This window comes from Triturus cristatus, chromosome 8, assembly GCF_964204655.1.
Source record: "Triturus cristatus chromosome 8, aTriCri1.1, whole genome shotgun sequence".
Classification (NCBI taxonomy): Eukaryota; Metazoa; Chordata; class Amphibia; order Caudata; family Salamandridae; genus Triturus; species Triturus cristatus.
The window spans coordinates 1,424,401,316-1,424,419,707 of record NC_140591.1 but is presented as its reverse complement, the minus strand read 5'-3'; the positions used below and the strand labels follow the sequence as shown (position 1 = coordinate 1,424,419,707).

The following is an 18,392-nucleotide window of genomic DNA, read 5'->3' as shown; positions in this document are numbered from 1 at the left end:
TCTTGCTGCCCCCTTGCTTTTTTTAAAACCTAAAACGTGGCAAAAAAACAAGCATTGGCATAGCCAATAGGTCTTGCTTTTGGGACCTTATAAGTATTTAGTTATGCAGCACAATATCCTTTATTATTATTATTATTATTATTATTAATACAATTTATAGAGCGCAACAGCTACCCCAAGTAGGGGTGTCCCGGCGCTAGATAGTATCAGCTGAGTTGCGACAAATGGAAACAGAGGCCTAAAAAAGCAAAGTTTTTAAGGTCTTTCTAAAGCCGGCTTCAGTATTTGCCTGCCGCACGGACTCTGGTAGGGTATTCCACAGTGATGCTGCACCAACTGTGAAAGTCCTCCCTCCCAGACGAGCCTTCACAAAGCGAGGGGTTTGCAGCAGAGTCTGAGAGTTTGATCGTAACACCCGATTTTGTTTATATAAGCTCAGTCTTTGCTTTAGATAGCTAGGACAGTTTCCCTTTAGGGCCCGATAAGCCAGAGTCATGACCTTAAATTGAATTTGTTTCTCCACCTTCAACCAATGGAGCTTCTGAAGATACGGAGAGACATGGTGTTTGAAAGGTATTCGTAACACCAGTCTCGCAGCCGCATTCTGGATCATCTGGAGACGTCCTATGGCATATTTGGGCAGACCAAGATATAGACTGTTGGCGTAGTCTAACCTAGACGTGACTGTAGCGTGTACTATAGATTTCCGGCAATCCTCCGGTAGAAAGTGGAGGATTCTCCGCAGATTTTTCAGTGTGCTAAAACAGCCCGAAGACACCTGCTGGATTTGCTTGGATATCCTTGGTGCAACAACATTAACTGTTGCATGGCTAAACACTTATAAGGTCCCAAAGGCGAGACCTATTGGCTATACCAATGCTTGTGTCCCTTTCTTTCTATGCATTTCCTTTCAGTGCCATGGAAATATTGATAACTGTGGGGCGGCTCCTCCGCTACATGGAGGAGCGGTGTCTCACTGCCCGCAGAGGCAAACGAAAAATAAAATTATCTTAATGCAGATTATTTTATTTTTTGTCCTGCGGCGGAGTCTTGGGGGTGCGGGCCACAGCACTGCAGCAGGCAAGGAGGAGTGGTGGGCCCTGCTGTCAGTGCGCATGAGGGTTTGGCTGGCCGTGTAAGGCCAGCCAAACCATCATGCGCTGACATCCTCCAACCCGGCAGTATTGCTGAGTGGAGAGATCCACAGGCTCCAAGCGGCCAATGGAGCGCAAAACCAGTGCGCTCTTCCCAATCCCTACGCTGTTCTCATGGTGAGAGCAGCGTCTGGAGTGGACACAGGCGACGCTGGGGGCTTCAGCATAAAAAATAACATAAAATCTGATTGCCCCTCCTCCGAACACAGCCAAACAACATGTGTTTGTTTTCCTTGACAGGGGCGTCAATACTTTCTCTCCCGAAGGGCGGTTGTTTCAGGTGGAATACGCCATCGAGGCAATAAAGGTATTTACGGTTTCTTCTAAATACAGTCTTGCTATTTTCTTTCTCTTTGTTGTGCTTTCCAAGTTCTTACTTGTGCTGATTTGAACTGTTTTTTTACTTCCATAGCAATTATGGCATGTTTTATATCTAATGTGCAGTTTCTGTTCATCTGCTGCTCTCTTCTCAAATCTGGTCGTTTTCCAGTTTGCTGCGATAGAGAACTAGGCCTTGAAAATGTGCTGAGTCATTTGGCCACCACTTACAGTTGTTCCGAAACTGAAAGCGTGTTCTTGCTCTGGACTAAGGATTTAATATGCTTCCTACTGTCTTTGGAGACCATCCCATCTTCGTGCTCGAGCCTGTTCTAAAGAGCCAGATGTAACTTTTTAAAATACACTATCTTTGAATAAGCCCCTTTTCTGATTACTGAAAAGCTGACAAACTACCCATTGGGGGAAAAAACCTAACTTTTGTTGTAATTACACAGGGTGGTATTTGTGGATACCCGAGGGAGGCCACAATATTCCTCTCATTTTTGTTCACTGCCTAGTGCCCCAAGGTAGCTGAGGTTGCGCTGTTCAAAGCCTGGCTTCAGGGCACTGTATAATCGCGGTAGGGATTTACTTGGCTAACAGGTATACACACATTTGTTGCGATAAACAGACATAAAGAGGAAATAACAGGCCTGCAGTAAGCATGACCGGAAGAACTGCAAGATCTACGTGTCAAAAAGGCGTTCAGATGTCATAGTGAGTGGCAGGGCAGCGTGTCAAGAGTAATGTACAATAAGGGTAATAATTGTGCCAACCGAGGAAATGCTAAGACGAGTAGGCTGTAAGGCAAGCAGGGAGTTGCAAAAAGGGGTAACCCTGCACTGCTAGATGCTCAGTAGGGGATAAACCTTGATCCTTTGGCGTGAAGTAAATATGTAGGAGTTAAAAGAAACACTAGATGCTAGATTCCTAAGATCTAACACGCCCAGGCTCGGCACAGGTAGTTAGTGTCTTTGTTTTTAAAGAAGCAGTAATTTTTTTTTTTTAAGTGGTTTAAAAAAGTGAAAAGGAGGGGCATTTGTCATCTATAAAGAGACGCCATTCACATTTTGGGACTATTAGCAGGGAAGCACCCGAAAAATATGGTAGAAATATGGAGTAGTCTCTTGGTGGAAAACATCTCGAAGCATCATTATCTGTTATCGGCATAAAAAAAATTGTAATTTATTTAGGGCACACTCCTTCCTCCAGGACAGTCCTTGCATACTAATGTTCTGGGGTCGCTGATTGCACACGTGAATTACCTTTTAAGTTAACAAGAATTTTTTTTATCAAACTAGGTAATAAAGACAATAAAAATACGAGTAGGTTTTGATCTAGTTCCATCATTCTTTACTTTGCTTAATATTATTGGGGTCGGGATCAGTGTACCAAACAAAGCCTTCCATCCGTTTCCATGTTTCAGCCTTTGTCACGTGTGATAACTTCTCACGACGATCATATTAGCATTTTGTTTGTAGTCTAAAGGCCATGCTTCTGTTTAACGCGCAGGCTTTTCTTGATTTCTGTTCTTAATGTGCGTCCCAAGTAAAAGGCGGACAAATGTGATCGTTTACTTGCCTCTGGCACTTCTCAAATTTAAACTTTGATGCTAGGAGCTATACATTTTTCACAGTATGATTATTAGACATCATAGAGATCAAAAACTATTTTTAGTGCGATTATTTTTAAGATTGTTTTTTCCCTGTAGTCAAAAATTATTATTTTTTTTTTTTAAATAATGATCACCAACCCTTTTGATGGTTCCACATCTTCATTCCTTTCGCCTTTAAATGCATTTATTTATAACACTAAGCACAGAAGCTTTACTTAAACCTAAAATAGCTTGCGACACTTTTTTAAAGAGCAGTGATTATTTTACCATCCGATCCACAGATGTACTTATATAAAAAGCAACAAGAAAAAAAATCCCTACTTTTAATTCTTTCACTGTTATGAAATAATGGGGATCCCGGGCCTCGACATGGACCCAATAAAACGTTGGTCTGAGATTGTAGTGCAGGTCAACGCTCTCTGTTTTGAAAGAGGCTTGAGGGCTTTGAATGGAAGAACTCCAGGGGACAAGGAAGGGGCCAACACTTTTGACAATGGCCGTCGCAGGAGCAGAATTGATTATGTCCTCTGTGGCATGAGGTTATGGCAGCATGTAAAAGACATGGTAGTCGAACCTAGACCTGAAAGTGATCATAACCCCCTATGCGTAACGCATTGCTGGTGGAAAAATGGTGATGCTGAAGTAGAGGAGATGATACTCAAGCCACCTGAAATATTTCCCTCCAATGATATGCGCAGGCTTAAGTGGAATATGGTAAAGACTAATGAAAAAGTTGTTGATATAATTGACAACTTGCTGTCCAAATCAGTAGTGGAGTTCGAAAGCTGCAGATTCATCGACTCGGGTATCTCACTAATCACCGGTCTTCATGAAACATTTTTTAAGGAACTATGACAGTTTTTTCTTAAACCTGCTAGGAAAAATAATCGACTTCCCCCCAAAGCGCCTACGGTGGTATGACCAGGATTGCAAGAGTGCCAGAATTAATCTTACCACAGCTCTTTCTAGCGGTGACACTGATTGCGTGAGGCAAGCCCGCCAATCGTACAAAAAATGCATAGCTCAGGCTAAAAAGAACTGGGACGAGCTTTATTGGTCTGATTTAAAGGATGCTAGCGACGCGAGGGACTCACGGCTATTCTGGAACATTATTAAGCGGGGCAGGGGAAGGTTACCTGACCGACCCCCAAACCATGTTTCACAAGAAGACTGGGTAAATTACTTCAGACCCCAATATGCATGCGAGTCCCAGATAAATCTTGCAGGGGAGATACCCCTTGTTTTTTTCGCTAGTGGTCCTTTCAGCACCAAAGATTCTTTATTGGCTCTACGATCTATAGCAGCTGGGCGAGCTCCAGGACCGGATGGGATCCCATCTGATCTTTTCCTCCACAACAAAAAGACTTGGAGCGAATACATCACCTTACTGGCAAATGCTATTGCTGTAGGCGCCCCTGTCCCAAAATCCTGGGGGGGGGGGCTGTTATAATTCCCGTGTTCAAGAAGGGTGATCGAACCCTCCCTGGGAATTACCGACCAATAAGCCTAATCGATACCATGCAGAAGGTCATTGGGAGAATGATACTGAACCAGTTGTTAACATGGGTTGATGATAATCAGATTCTCTCTCCCTTTCAAGCTGGTTTCCACAAGTCAACCAGTACACTGGATCAGGTCTTTCGATTTGTACAACTCCACTGGAAAGTAGTTACCTTGGGGAAAGGCAGTCTCTATGTAGCCTTTGTGGACCTAAGATCTGCCTTTGACCTTGTCCCTCGCCATCGGTTGTGGGTGGTACTTCAAAAACTAGGGCTCCCAGTGGAAATTTTGACCCTGATCAAGAGACTCCATGACTCGAACTTTGCTAAAATCCAGTGGAGAGGTGCGGGCGAAGTCACCCCAGAATTCCCGGTTGAACGAGGTGTGCGGCAAGGCTGCACCATGGCCCCTACCCTCTTCTCCCTGTATATTAACGGGATAGCTCAATCTATGCTCAGTGCCATTACTGATGCTCCAAAGCTTGCCGGAGTCACTACCCCGATATTAATGTTTTCGGATGATACGCTCATCGTATCAAAAACCCCAAGTGGCTTACAGAGAGCTTTACTAGTCTTTGAGGATTTCTGCCTTGGCCACGGATTGGAGGTGAACGTGGCTAAGACGAAACTCATGGCCTTCAATCCGCATCCAAGTTTTAGAGGGAGAAAGTTCTTTTTGGACGGGCAACCAATAGAAATGGTCCCCAATTTTGTTTATTTGGGCATACATATAACCAGTAGTAACAAATGGGATAAGCATATTGAGGTAGCCGCCCTGAAACTCAGGCAAATCTCGGGAGCCTTAATTAAAGAACACAAAAAATCTTTCACCAAGCCCGTAAAACCTGTGCTTCAAGTTTATGAGGCGAAGGGCTTGGGTTCAGCTTTGTATGGGGTAGAACTATGGGGGTTTAATCGGCTGGTCCCTTTAGCCTTAGTCGAAAACTCATTCCTCCGCGGCATAACAAACCTCCCCCAGAGCTCCCCTATGGTTCCTGTGAGGTATGAGTTGGGTAAGAGGGCTATCGTGGATATTGCTAGACTTCGTCCGGTTTTATACTGGCGAAGGCTCTGGACTACTCCTGAGCTCACCCTGTATGCCCAAGGGCTCATGGATGTTGTTGTGTCAGATGTTTTTCACAAGATCGATTGGCTGAGGCAGCTCCGCCAGACCCTGACACTAATGGGCATGGTGGGGTTATGGAGCGACCCAGCAACTGCTCAGTTTCCCACAAAGAAAACCATAAAAGTTATTTATTGGGAATGTGTCGACCGACAGGTGTGGAGTCGAGCTAACCCTAACGGGATGGCCGGCCGCTATCTAGAGGTCAAGATCACGCCTGCTCTTGAACAATATTGGGACTTGATTGCGCATCCCAGAGACAGGAAACTCTACTTCCAGCTCAGAGCAGGTTCTCTACCGCTTAAGTCCCTCACAGGCAGGTGGTCTAGCCCCCGAGAGGTAACTTGCCCTGCCTGCGGGTTACAGGCAGAATCTATTGCCCATTTCTTGTTTGTTTGCCCTGTGCTAGCTCCTCCTAGACGAGTGTGGTTGTCACCACTGTGTAGAAATCTGGGCACTAGGAGCAGTGTTGTTGCTTTAAGAATCTTATGCACCAACACTTCCCCCCAACTATTTCTATACCGATGGCTAAATTCTTGGGTTGGGCATGGTCCCTAAGGGCGAATGCTTGTGCCAACTCCCTGAAAATCCCCCACCACACATCCCAACTTGCTGTTACCTAGTGTAAATTTTAATTAATTGTTCCCTCAAATTATTATAGTTGAAGGGGTTTTTTTTATTATGTATTGTCATACTTGTTGTCATTTTGACTAGTTTAATGTCTTTTAAAATGAATTTGTAAACTATTTATTCAAAATATTTTAATGTATCTCACATGTAATGTTTGTATTTATGCTTGTCTTTTATGATTTTTCTTTTAAATCGAATAAAGACTTATGATGATGATGATGAAATAATGAAACTGTCTTTTCTGACTTTTAAAATCAGCAGTTTTCAATGCACGCTTTCAAACCATGTTTGCACTAACTTAAGATCGAGTTACCCAGCATTTTTCCCTTGTAGCTTGTGACCAAGAATAGCCATGTGTTATTGACTCAGCTGTGCTCTGACCGGCAGGCGTCCATTTCTACGCCTTTCTCAGGAAAAAAACCCTTTGCTGTATTGAAATGTCCTGAAAAAGTTTAATCTCCTTTTGTTGTGTCAGACAGCTTCTTCTCAGTGAGACAGCTTAAACACAGCTGTTTGAAAGCTCTTTTCCTGGTGCAGGAAATTTAAGCACGGTTCAATCTATTTAAAAGTCAGGCATTGCAAGCCAGCCAAAATCTATCATTCTGAATGTTTGTACACAAGATGCGCTTTTATTTAACCCCTTCAGCGCGGCGCGGATTACCGCGCTGTGCTGAAGGTTCTATTGAGTGGACGGGCTCATGACGGAACAGTTCCGTCATGAGCGTCGAAGGGGTTAACCAGCAACTAATTACTCAGATAATGTGAATTCCTTTTAATATCTAATACAATGTATCTAAGGAAAATGCTGTAACATTTTATATTGAGTCCTAGGTGTGTAAAGCATTTATTCCTATTGATTGTGAATTCTAATTTATCTTTACCATTGTGGCAATTTGCACACATGTATAGTTTCTTACTCTTTCAATTTTAATGATAGCGTGCAGCTATTTAGCATGTTACAGAATTCATATCTTGAATTTTAAAATGTAATTCTTTCAATGACATTTGCATAACAGAATGACAAGAAAACCCCAATTGAGCTTATTCCCAAAAATTTCAACAAGGGGGTCATACACTCAGAACACACAACACTACTTGTTTAAAGAAAGCCATTCTCACACAAAAAACATAGTCTGCTTACTGAAACAAGTACTTGTCTGGGGAGACCGTGGGCAGCCAATGTCATGCGATCTGTTTCTTGGAGTGATTCCTATTCTGCAAGAGATCACAAATAGGAGAAGCAGGGCCCTAAATGACTATGGTTAGGCACACCCAAAGAAAATTCCCTGCCAACAAGCGGCTACCACTGTAGAGTAGAACTGATTTCTCTACCATAGTCACATATTTGATAAACTTTGATACAATCCTTATCATAGCCACTACCTTATCGCGTCACTACTGGTCACCGACTACAGACAGACTGCTCGTTTCTTCAAATGTTTGACTTGTGCAGCAAAGAAACTTAATGCTCCACCAGCAGAGCTCTCATAGACCGTCTCATGTATGGATGACAGTCAATTTAAGCCTTCAACTGGACAATCATTCTGCTAATTATTATGATGTATAGCTTGATCTCTTATTTATCTTTTGTTCTTTATGTAAAAACTCAAAATCTATCAATTTGAACTCCTGAAACATTGGCAAATCTTGAAGATTTATATGACTAGTACTTTGTGATTTTATTTTTTAGCGATTTTGTATACAATGGTTTTTAATAACCGAACATCTATATTTTATTTATAATATCTCTCACCTACTGGCGGTCGCCAGTAGGTAGTTTATAGTTAGGAGCTAGTTACCATAGGAAAATTGTAACATTCTTTTCCCAATAACTTTGGCGCCGGATGACGAATCTTCGCGAAATTTTCAAAACTGGTGGGGAGCTCCGGTCAGCTCCTATCCTGAAAGTTTCGGGGTGATTCGTCAAGCAGGGGCCGAGAAAAAAGGGGGGTCCCAAAACGCGTTTTCTCCATGTTATTTCCCATAGGAAATTTTGGAACAGGCTACAGCCCGAACTGCTTAACGAAATTACACCAAATTTTGCAAAAAGGTAGCCCTTGGCTCAGAAAGACTTTTTTTTTTTAATTGCGTAAATCCATTCAGTAGTTCCTGAGAAAATAAAAAAATAGAGTTAAAAAAAAGAAAATCGATTTTCACCAGTGCCTCACGAGTGGTTGGGGGGAGACTCGCGAGTTCTAACGCTTCATTGTAAAGCTTTACTAGCTTCGGCACCGAATGGCCCACAAAGAAGGCATACATTCAAGAGGGAGGCCATCTGCACTAGGGATTTTCCCCCATACAGTGTTTAACTGATGATCACAGCCCACCAGTTACTGTTAGTGAGCACCAAATCTCACGTGAACTCTTTAAGAGGACATTATTTAAACCATTAATTGCATAAGGAAGTTCACTTTACTGAATGCACCAACTCAATGCAGTTTGTACTTTCACACGATCGTGAAATTTAAAGGTGTCCGTTTTCGTTGCTTCATCCACAGTGGCTTAATGTTTTAATCTTTGATGGCCTTTGTAATTGTATTGGTTTCTCCATTACTGCCACTTGGTCCTGTGTCGCACCCTCTCAAACCATCTTTCATCGTCGCAGACAAACTGCCAGAATGTGATAGTCCTCATTACACACAACTTGTGATCTGCTGCACCAGCTCACATACACTTGTATTGGCCACTATCACCCTTCAGTGTCCCAAGAACAGTCACAAACACACTCGCGCCGAGGGAAGCGTGCATGTGTTGTAACTGAACTGTTTGTGTGTGGCAGTGTGCACTATTGCTATCTGTACTTAATACTGTCGCTCACCATGTTGTGCATGTGCTGTACTTTGATGGAGTGTCTAACTTTTCCTGCACTCTTGGAATGATGGAGTTCTGATTTCCCCGACTCTGTCGAGGCACCTTTTCCTCTGTGTACTGTATCCCCTCTTTGTATTGCCCTTCATGATGGGATGATGCTTATGGTTGCCCTCCTCTTTCTAGCTCGGTTCCACTGCTATCGGGATCCAGACCTCGGAGGGGGTATGTTTGGCTGTGGAGAAGAGGATCACGTCCCCACTCATGGAACCTGCCAGCATAGAAAAGATTGTGGAAATAGATTCTCACATTGGTAAGCATGCCATCTGCCCGGCCCTGGAACCGCCTGTGTGGGAGTATTACACCGCTTTACATCGAACTGGTGGTGTACTTTACTACCTGCTTTCTAATTTGCATGTGTAACATTCCTCACTATTTGCATTAAGATACATTTGTTTGCAAAGTGGTGCACCTGCTGTGCTGTGCCTCCCCTCGCCCAGTCTTTCATGTAAGCAAATACTGACCTCTCACTGTCACTAATGCGCGGCTGGAGTTCACAATGTGAGGCTGCACGTGAGCATAGTCCACCGGGCACAGGGTGCTCCGGTCTGGCATCTGTATCCGGGTGTAGGTCAGTGCCCGGTGCGGTACCCAGAAGGGAGGCTGTTTCAAGCAGGACGCAGCTGGCAGCAGTGGCCCAGGGTCCTGCTGGGTCCGGTCTCGGAGTCAGTAGAGTGCAGTGTTCATGGGTGAGGTTCCGCTGATGTGTGACGCAGGCATGCAGACATAGAGCAGTGCTTGGGGAAAGAATTGGCGTCGCACACTGCTGCATGGGGCGCAAAACCGACGTTCACAAGGAGGCTTGTTACTACATTTAAATCTGAGAGTGATCGGGCAAGCTACTACTGTGCTGCAACTGTGTAAGTAGCAGATCATAACCTGAGTTTTACCTTAATTCCTGCCCTCGTTCTGCAGACAGACGATTCTGGGGGTGCAGGGATTAGCTAATCAAAGGAAAATGACACCCTTTTATCTGTCTCATTATTTAATTTTGCATTAATACTTTCTCCTTCAGTGACTCCTTAAATTTACTCGAAAACCTATCTAGTACCTCCTTATCAAAGTGGTGCTCTGTTGTCAGTTTAAAAGATCAGCAGATGTGCATACACAGAAACCGGGCAGCCAATGGCTATATGAACAAATGGGTCGGAAGCCAGGAGTCAAACATATGTGGCTTAACGTAGATGTGCAGAGACCTTCCGTCCTTCACTCGGAATGGCCGGGCTTTGTGGTTAGTTGTAAGTCGTGTTGGACTCGTTGAAGAAAGTCTGGGCAGAAATGTTACGGCAACGAGGCAACCTCGACAGGCTCGTCAGATGCTGGGAAAGAAAGGGGGCTCTCTCATTGCAACTGGGGCCAAAATTCCAGTGTAATATAGCCACGAGTGAGAAGGTTCTGTACTAGGACATAGCTCGCGGCTGTTCAGGTGGTGTTGAGAAGCAGAACCAACGGTGTGGACAGTAGATATCACTGTGGCCAATCAAGGTATAAAGGGGCAGATTTACGTTCCCTGGCGCATCCCTGCAAATCAGCAGGGATGCGCCAGGGAAGATGCGTCACGCAAGTTTGCCCTTGCGCCACTGCAGATGCGCCGCATTTACAATGCGGTGCATCGTGGCGCAAGGACAAGCAGATGCGTGACGCATCTGCCTGTGTATGGATGGCGCAGTGCTGAAGTTGTGTCGCAAGCGCAACGCAACTCCAGCACTGTTCCAACCTGCCCGATCACTAACATGGTGCGTCACGCCTTATGCCTGCTTGAAGCAGGCGTAAGGATTTGACGCACCAGCGTCGGTAAAGTGACTGCGTGAAATCTCGTAGATTTCACTGCGTCACTTTTCAGAGGCTTTTTCCGACGTAACGCCCACCCTGCATACATTAAACCTGATGCAGGTTTAATGTGGCGCAGGGCTTTACAACGTGACGCATCTCCCTAGATGCGTCACGTTGTAAATCTGCCGCAGCATGGCGCTAGCTTTGCGCCGCCGCTGCGTCACAAAAGTGACGCAACGGCGGCGCAAAAGTGGTGCACAGGGCTTGTAAATCTGCCCCATAGTCTTGAAAACCAAGATGACTAACTTGAGCTACTTGGCGAGAAGCCAACCCACCCGATGGAACGGAAGATTGGAGACTGCTCGCACGGTCCTACCATGTCTACTTCTTTCATGAGGTCTGTTTTGCTAACCAGTTCCCCTACTCCCCACAGGCAACGAGACACCTTTACAGTGCTCCAGCACACGCAGTAGGCAGCCTGAATTGTGAAATATGAAACGACAAAACTCGAATGAAACACATTATGTCCTATGTCTCGCTCTTTCCACTACAGACACGGGATGCTTAAACGTTCTGCTCATGCTGGTTAGAACAGCTGTGAACAGTTGAATGGGCTTTGATGGCCTCTGTGATGTGCCCATTTAACAACCCCCCAAACACGCTGTTGTTGACTTTTTGTATTACATGTCTGCATACATTGATGGCATTAAGCCATAAAAGATATCTTCTATCCCCATGCTTTCATTGACTTTTGATGATTCCTTAAATTGCCCCCAATACATGTATGTCCCTCATTCAAGGGCCACCAAATTGAAGTCTGTCTGAAATGTCCGGTGAATGTATATTTACCGCTTACATTGATTTTTCTTTTAAATGACATCAGCTACTTCAACTTGATTTTTTTTAAGTCTTGAGTCGTTATTTCACCAAATAGTAGGCATTTTTAATTGCATGACCTATTTTTCTTGCGAATGCATTGTACACTTCACATGGTGCTGTATTTGCTTCCCGTCTTTGCAAGTGACCACAAAAATGTAAGATTGAATAAACTGTGGGCACTTAAATGTATAAAGTGTTCGTATTACAAGTAATCGATGAAATGCAAATTGTAATTGTTCCCAAGAGGCCTTCTTCCTTGACTCGGATGTCATTGAAGCTTAAGAAAATATGAATAATAAACATAGTTACCTCTGCCCTTTCACCTTTGACCCAAGTCCCCCGTGAAAAGGGTTTCAAATACTTTTTTTGGGTTTTTGCCTCCAGGGCACAATGTTGGATTTCTCACCTCTTTGAACCTGCTGAACGCAAACACTACTTCGACCTTCTCTTTCAGGCTGTGCCATGAGTGGATTAATAGCTGACGCAAAGACTTTAATAGACAAGGCAAGAGTGGAGACACAGGTAAACTTTCCTCTCTTTCAACGAAATTAGAGAGCACATTCTATCCGTTACCTGACCAAGAATATGGCCACATGCGTCGTTGCTCGAAATAAAAAAGCTTTCTGAGAATAACTGATCGCTTAAGTCACATATGGGGCATGTGTTTCAGGGCAAAGAATAGCTCAAGGCATGTGCTAGACATGTGAACTGTACTCTGCATAGCTGAGTCCTTTGGTCCAGTATTTTGGCACCAAGGCCTCTTCTCCTATGGTGTAAAGTGCCGAGCACCAATACCTTTAAAGGCAAGGCTCCCTTCGTTTCTTTATCTCTTCAGTGTTAGCTGCAGGGGAGCCTGCCAAATGCACCTGTTTCGGAGTTGTTTTCGGAATTAATTTCACGTTATTACACGAATTAAACGCCACTGACCACTTGGATATAGTTTTTTTTTTTTACTTGAGTTAGAACCGTCAATGAGAAGCGGTGGAAACCAAAACAGCGAAGCAGTTAGGATTCCAGAGATCCGAACCCGTCCTGGTTTACATAGTGTAATGTGCCAAAGCAGTGTAGTGGCTGCTGTCTGCACTGCTCTCGTGGGAGTATCACTCTGTGGGTGCGACTCTGTGAGTACACATGTCCTGGATCACCACCGTGCATCGCAGCCAGGCAGTGAAAGTAGACAAGGTATTGAAGGGTTCCAGAGAGATCGAGCACAACCGTCACCTTATATCTGGCACAGATTCCAAAGTTATTCAGTGGATTTCATTGATAGTGTCTGGTTTTAGGCTAAAAGTCTAACGTTTAAATAAACTGGAATTTAACGAGTTTGCTTGATAATTATGGACGTTTGAACTTTTGTTTGTGGTTCACAAAGTCTGGTTGGGGCTACCTTGTGAAAACAAATGACCTTTAACTTGTAACTGGCTTCTAACAGATTCCTAGGGTCTTGGAGATGTCCCTGTATGGGCTAATGAGAACCCTTACAAAAACTATATCTTGGATGATTTCTTAACTACTAGCTCCCAACTAACCTAACACACCTTTGGGTATAGGACTTGGTGCGTCCTGGCGCAGTGCGACCCCTGGTTACTGTAAGTGGGCCAAAGAAGATTACTGTTTGGATCTTATACTTGACTAACAGGTTCTAACCCTCCGCACCTTATCTGGTGTAACCCGTGCACTTTTTGGTCCTGGCCTGGATCTGCACCTCCCTTTCTGCTGGTCCTGACGGTGACTGCAATTGTGGCCTCTGCAGGAAGTTTGCCCTTGGATTTTCAGCAAAGTCTGGAGATCTGCAGGTGCTTGGAGAAAAAATCGGTACAAAAGGGGTTGGTGATGGACGGAGCATCAGAACCAATCAAACACTCACACCCAGCCAACAGATCTGGGTTTGATCCATCACCGTTCTTTAGCCCACTCTGCCACCCCAGTTCAGACATGGCCATATGCAAATCAGTCTGACCCTGTGCCTCATGGGAACAGTCCAGCCCGAACTGCCAAGCCATGCCTTCCCTGGACCGGAAACAAGCTTCCTAGGACCGGTTTCTGGCATTTCAGCCGTCTTCAGCCAGGCTTGCTTGAATCCAGTGGCAAAGTGAGCATGGGACTCACGTCTGAGCATACCCTGCCAACTTATGGCGAACAAAGCGGTACAAAAGGGGGTGGTGATGGACGGAGCATCAGAACCAATCAAACACTCACACCCAGCCAACAGATCTGGGTTTGATCCATCACCGTTCTTTAGCCCACTCTGCCACCCCAGTTCAGACATGGCCATATGCAAATCAGTCTGACCCTGTGCCTCATGGGAACAGTCCAGCCCGAACTGCCAATCCATGTCTTCCCTGGACCGGAAACAAGTTTCCTAGGACCGGTTTCTGGCATTTCAGCCGTCTTCAGCCAGGCTTGCTTGAATCCAGTTGCAAAGTGAGCAAGGGACTCACGTCTGAGCATACCCTGCCAATTTATGGAGAAAAAATGCTACACAGTGCGTCAAAATTGCCTGTGCGAGATGCATGCCCCACAAAAACTGCAAGTTGTGTGAAGTAGGTTTCTTTCCATGTAAAAATTGCTATGTCAGAGTTGACTCTTGAGCACAGCCTCTGTGAGAGAGTGTGTGCGGTATACTGCTAGTGTGTATTGAACCGAGGAGAGAGGCTTGGTGCTTATATAACGCATGTCAACAAAGTTCTGTGTCGCAGACCGAGCCATAGCCTGTGTGTGAGAGTTCAGTTTACCTCATAGAATGTGAAATTGGTCCCCAGACAAATCGTGGTTTGAGGATTTTATTAGGGTGGTCAATGTTAACGCATTCCCTTGTGTAACAAAGTTGTGGCTAGAGATTTGTAGTTTGGGCAGGTTCACTTCTCGCTCTGTCCTCTCTACAGAACCACTGGTTCACGTACAACGAGACGATGACTGTGGAAAGTGTGACTCAGGCCGTCTCCAATCTGGCCCTGCAGTTTGGGGAGGAAGATGCCGATCCCGGAGCCATGGTGAGTGCGCCTCGCTGGGGATATGATATAACGCCGCTCTTTCACAGCACGGGTTATTCTTCCAGATTCGTGTTGTCTTGTGTCTCATCTGCACGCACGGCACGTGCCGGTCTGTTCCCAGATGCCCTCTAATTGCCGAGAATTATCCTGGGAATCCTTGCTACTAAAGGCAGTCTCAGGCGGGTCCAAGCCTGTGAAGGAATGATCATTCTCCGCGGTTCCGAGCAAGCAAAAGCACCTGATGAGGACCGTTCCGGCTTGCAACAGTTTACCTTACAACTTTTGACATGGGCTGCTTAGAATGTACGGCAGTGCAAAGGTAGTCCTTGTGGCCTCCACGCGTGACCACCTATGCGGCTCTTAGACGCTGTACCTGTGGGTGGGTGTTGTCTCTGCGGCCCCTTCTGCAATTTCTCCCTAGTGATGTTTCTAGCTGTGTTTTTTTCTCTTTGCAGAGCCGCCCCTTCGGAGTGGCCCTACTGTTCGGAGGAACGGATGAGAAAGGGCCCCAGCTGTAAGTACAGACTTCTGATGCATGCACGATTATTTTAATGTAGGGGAACTTCACCCATTCTTGGGGCGTGCGAGGGTAGGGATGGGGTATGTAGGGGGGTGTGCGGAGGGTCGCCTGCGCGATAGGCTTTTCTCGACACTGGGTGGAGAGAAGAGCAGTAAGTGATCTCGTGCTGGCGGGGCAAGCGCAACCCCCTCAGACTCTAACCCCGTGCCCCATTTTCGTTTCAGCTTCCACATGGACCCTTCTGGGACCTTCGTCCAGTGTGACGCGCGAGCTATCGGCTCTGCCTCCGAGGGTGCGCAGAGCTCCTTACAGGAGGTGTACCACAAGGTAAGGAGTGCTGCCCTGCTCCGGTTCTGTGCCAGTCTCCCCCCCCCCCCCCCCCTCATGAATCCAGATGGTAAAGCGTCGAGCACGCATTCCATTGCAGGCTTTTCACATTATTGAGTTTTATTATGATCGATGAATAGACACACTGAGGCCCTGGTTTACGCAGTAACGTGGCGTTGCCCACAAGGTGGCACTGCTGAGCTGTGATCGCTTGTATGAGATTATTTTACAGGCACATAAAGCACCCCCACCTCGCCCCATCCCCTTCTTTTCCTAACCGTGTATAAAAGGCGCTTGTCAAGGCCACTGAAATTATGCAAATTTGCGTCCTTTGAATTTTCCGCATAGTTATGGATTTGCTACTTAATAAATCCTCTACTGCTTAACTTGCAAGTTTTTACCCCAAAAATTATTTCTAGCTCAGGCGGATCAAAAGTTACTAAAAATACAGCGACACTTTGCTGTGCAGTAAAAGTCAATTTGCAAAGGTTGACCGGTCACCTTTCTGTTGCTTATTGCTGGATTTCAGTGTTAAATTGGAACTAAGAATTGAAACCATTGCCCAGGGGGTGTTTACCTCCGTAAACAAGCATTTGCAATGCAAATAGCTCTCGTATTTGTGAGTTAGAGCTATTGACATTGTAAATGGCAATGTTTTTTACCTGCACGTTTTATTTTTGGAGTGAATGTATGTAGTGTGCAAAATCCCTTGGAAAGGTCCTGCACTTCATAATAAATATATTGAAAAAGACACTAAGTGAGGATTGTGTCAACAAATATTTGGCACGTACCTCATGGGTGAAGTGTCTCCATACATGCACACCGTGGTGCTTTACTAATGCGAAACTCATTAATAAAAGTAGTGCTTGCAGACTAACCAACGCGATCGGAGCATGTGAATCCGAATCCCGTCTTCTCTTTCATTTTCTAGACTATTTGACTCGCTCTCCTGCGTCTTGGTTATCCCCCAAACACTGGGAGGCAATGAAGTTTGCCAGGGGGGCTTCGGAGGTACATGAAAATGTATTCATTGCCTAGTTTTCAAAGGTCGCCCAGTGCTATTAGTTAAGTGTGCAGAATGCGTGTCAGTTTTCACAGTGTTTTAGACAGTACTGGTTGCTTAGTTTCATTGCATACATTTTTGTATTTACTCCTTTACACAACATCCAAAGTAGGTTACCTAACACCAAAGCCCCGAGTTGTTAAATGACCCATAGAAGGGAGTTTTTTTACAGTTGAGCAAATGTGTCCAAATGTAATTTTGGTAGTGCCATGGAATGATCAGCCAATGAGGTACTCGATGAGCAGGTTTTTAACTACACTTTCAAAACGTACGGTATTGTGGCTGTTAGTTTGTTTGTACACAACCACCTCTCTGAATGTGTTTAACACAGAGCTCCATATACCAGACAGTGCTCACAAAGGGCGACTAAAGCACAGAACAAAATGTATTCATTTATCCTGAGTGTGAAGGCACCCGGAAGGCTTCGGTGCCCGCCCGTAGAGGCTAGGGATCCCAGCACTTCTACAGACTCTGCTGTGCTCCTCTGCACCAGCAGGGCACACCTCTGAATCTACCGCTTCTGCTAAGAATAGGTGAGGGGGATGAGGTTGGGGCATGCGGGAGTTGCCGGCAGATTTCCAGGTTATTGAAAGTGATGATTCAGACGTGAGGCAATGGAGACTGACTTTGTCTGTTTGTCTGCGCCAGTTTATTTCTCTACCATCTACCGGGCTCACTGTCATGTATCCATTTATCTCTCTTTGTTAGAGGTGCGCGAGCCAATATATTAATTAGCAGGTAGAGCCAGCCGGAGACGAGCCAAGCGTATACGAGCCAGTGGGCGAGCCGTGAAAATGATCGGCATGTTTATCATACAGTAAACATGATGTAAATGTGCGATAATGTCTTCAGAATTCAAAAAAGTGCATTTCTTCACCTACGTACACACGATTATAGCACTGAACTGAGATGAAGTTATTAAAAGTACTTGTTTTAAGCTTGAGTTAAAACACTGCCGCTCCTCCCGCCCGACAACAATGCCATTTGTGAACTAAGAGGCGTCAGTTGCCATGCATACCCCAAATGTTGCCTAGAGTCTTATTATATTTAGAGTAACATTAAGATCTAGCTCATTAAACACGAGAAGTTTTTGTACAGCACGCATCTTGAACTCGCATATTTCAAGGTGGCAATAATAAAGATGAAAACGGAAGTGCCGGCAGGCAAGAAAACACGAACGGGAGGGAGGGGAGGGGGTCGGGGGAGGGTGAGAAGTCACAGACTGAGGAAGGGGGTGGTGGGGTGGGAAGACGGGGAAGAAAATAGTGTTAGGAGTAAAGGGGCCAATAGCCGTGGAAGGATACAAATGATGAATGAGGAGGGACTAACAAGCCCCAAACCAATCGGAAGGCACATGGGCGTAGGAAGTGTGGGGGACGCGGGGTATATATCCCCCCCAGATTTTGGAGTGGGGGGGACACGGGGGACAAGGGTGGGGGGGACGAGGGGACAAAGGAATTTCCCCTCTCCCTTCTGTTATCGCGGGGCCATTAGCACGCGAAAGCGCTACCTAATGGCCCTGCACTTGACCTGCCTGGAGTCAGAGGCCACCCGCCCTCTGCCTTTTGTTATGCTGCAGGAAGGCTCAGCCGTTCTGGGAAGGGTAGAGAACGGAGAAAAAATAAACGCT

The 18,392-nt window shown here is 45.4% G+C and overlaps 1 protein-coding gene across 1 annotated transcript in view; it reads left to right on the top strand.

Annotated features, from left to right (window-relative positions):
• The window catches only part of LOC146805863 (proteasome subunit alpha type-5-like), a 62,120-nt gene that overhangs the window by 19,851 nt on the left and 23,877 nt on the right, over positions 1 to 18,392 (top strand). The window contains exons 2-7 of the mRNA XM_085623191.1: positions 1,395 to 1,461; positions 9,334 to 9,460; positions 12,314 to 12,381; positions 14,745 to 14,852; positions 15,308 to 15,366; positions 15,597 to 15,699. Of these exons, the coding sequence (XP_085479317.1) occupies positions 1,395 to 1,461; positions 9,334 to 9,460; positions 12,314 to 12,381; positions 14,745 to 14,852; positions 15,308 to 15,366; positions 15,597 to 15,699 (532 nt within the window). The remainder of the gene's footprint in view (positions 1 to 1,394; positions 1,462 to 9,333; positions 9,461 to 12,313; positions 12,382 to 14,744; positions 14,853 to 15,307; positions 15,367 to 15,596; positions 15,700 to 18,392) is intronic.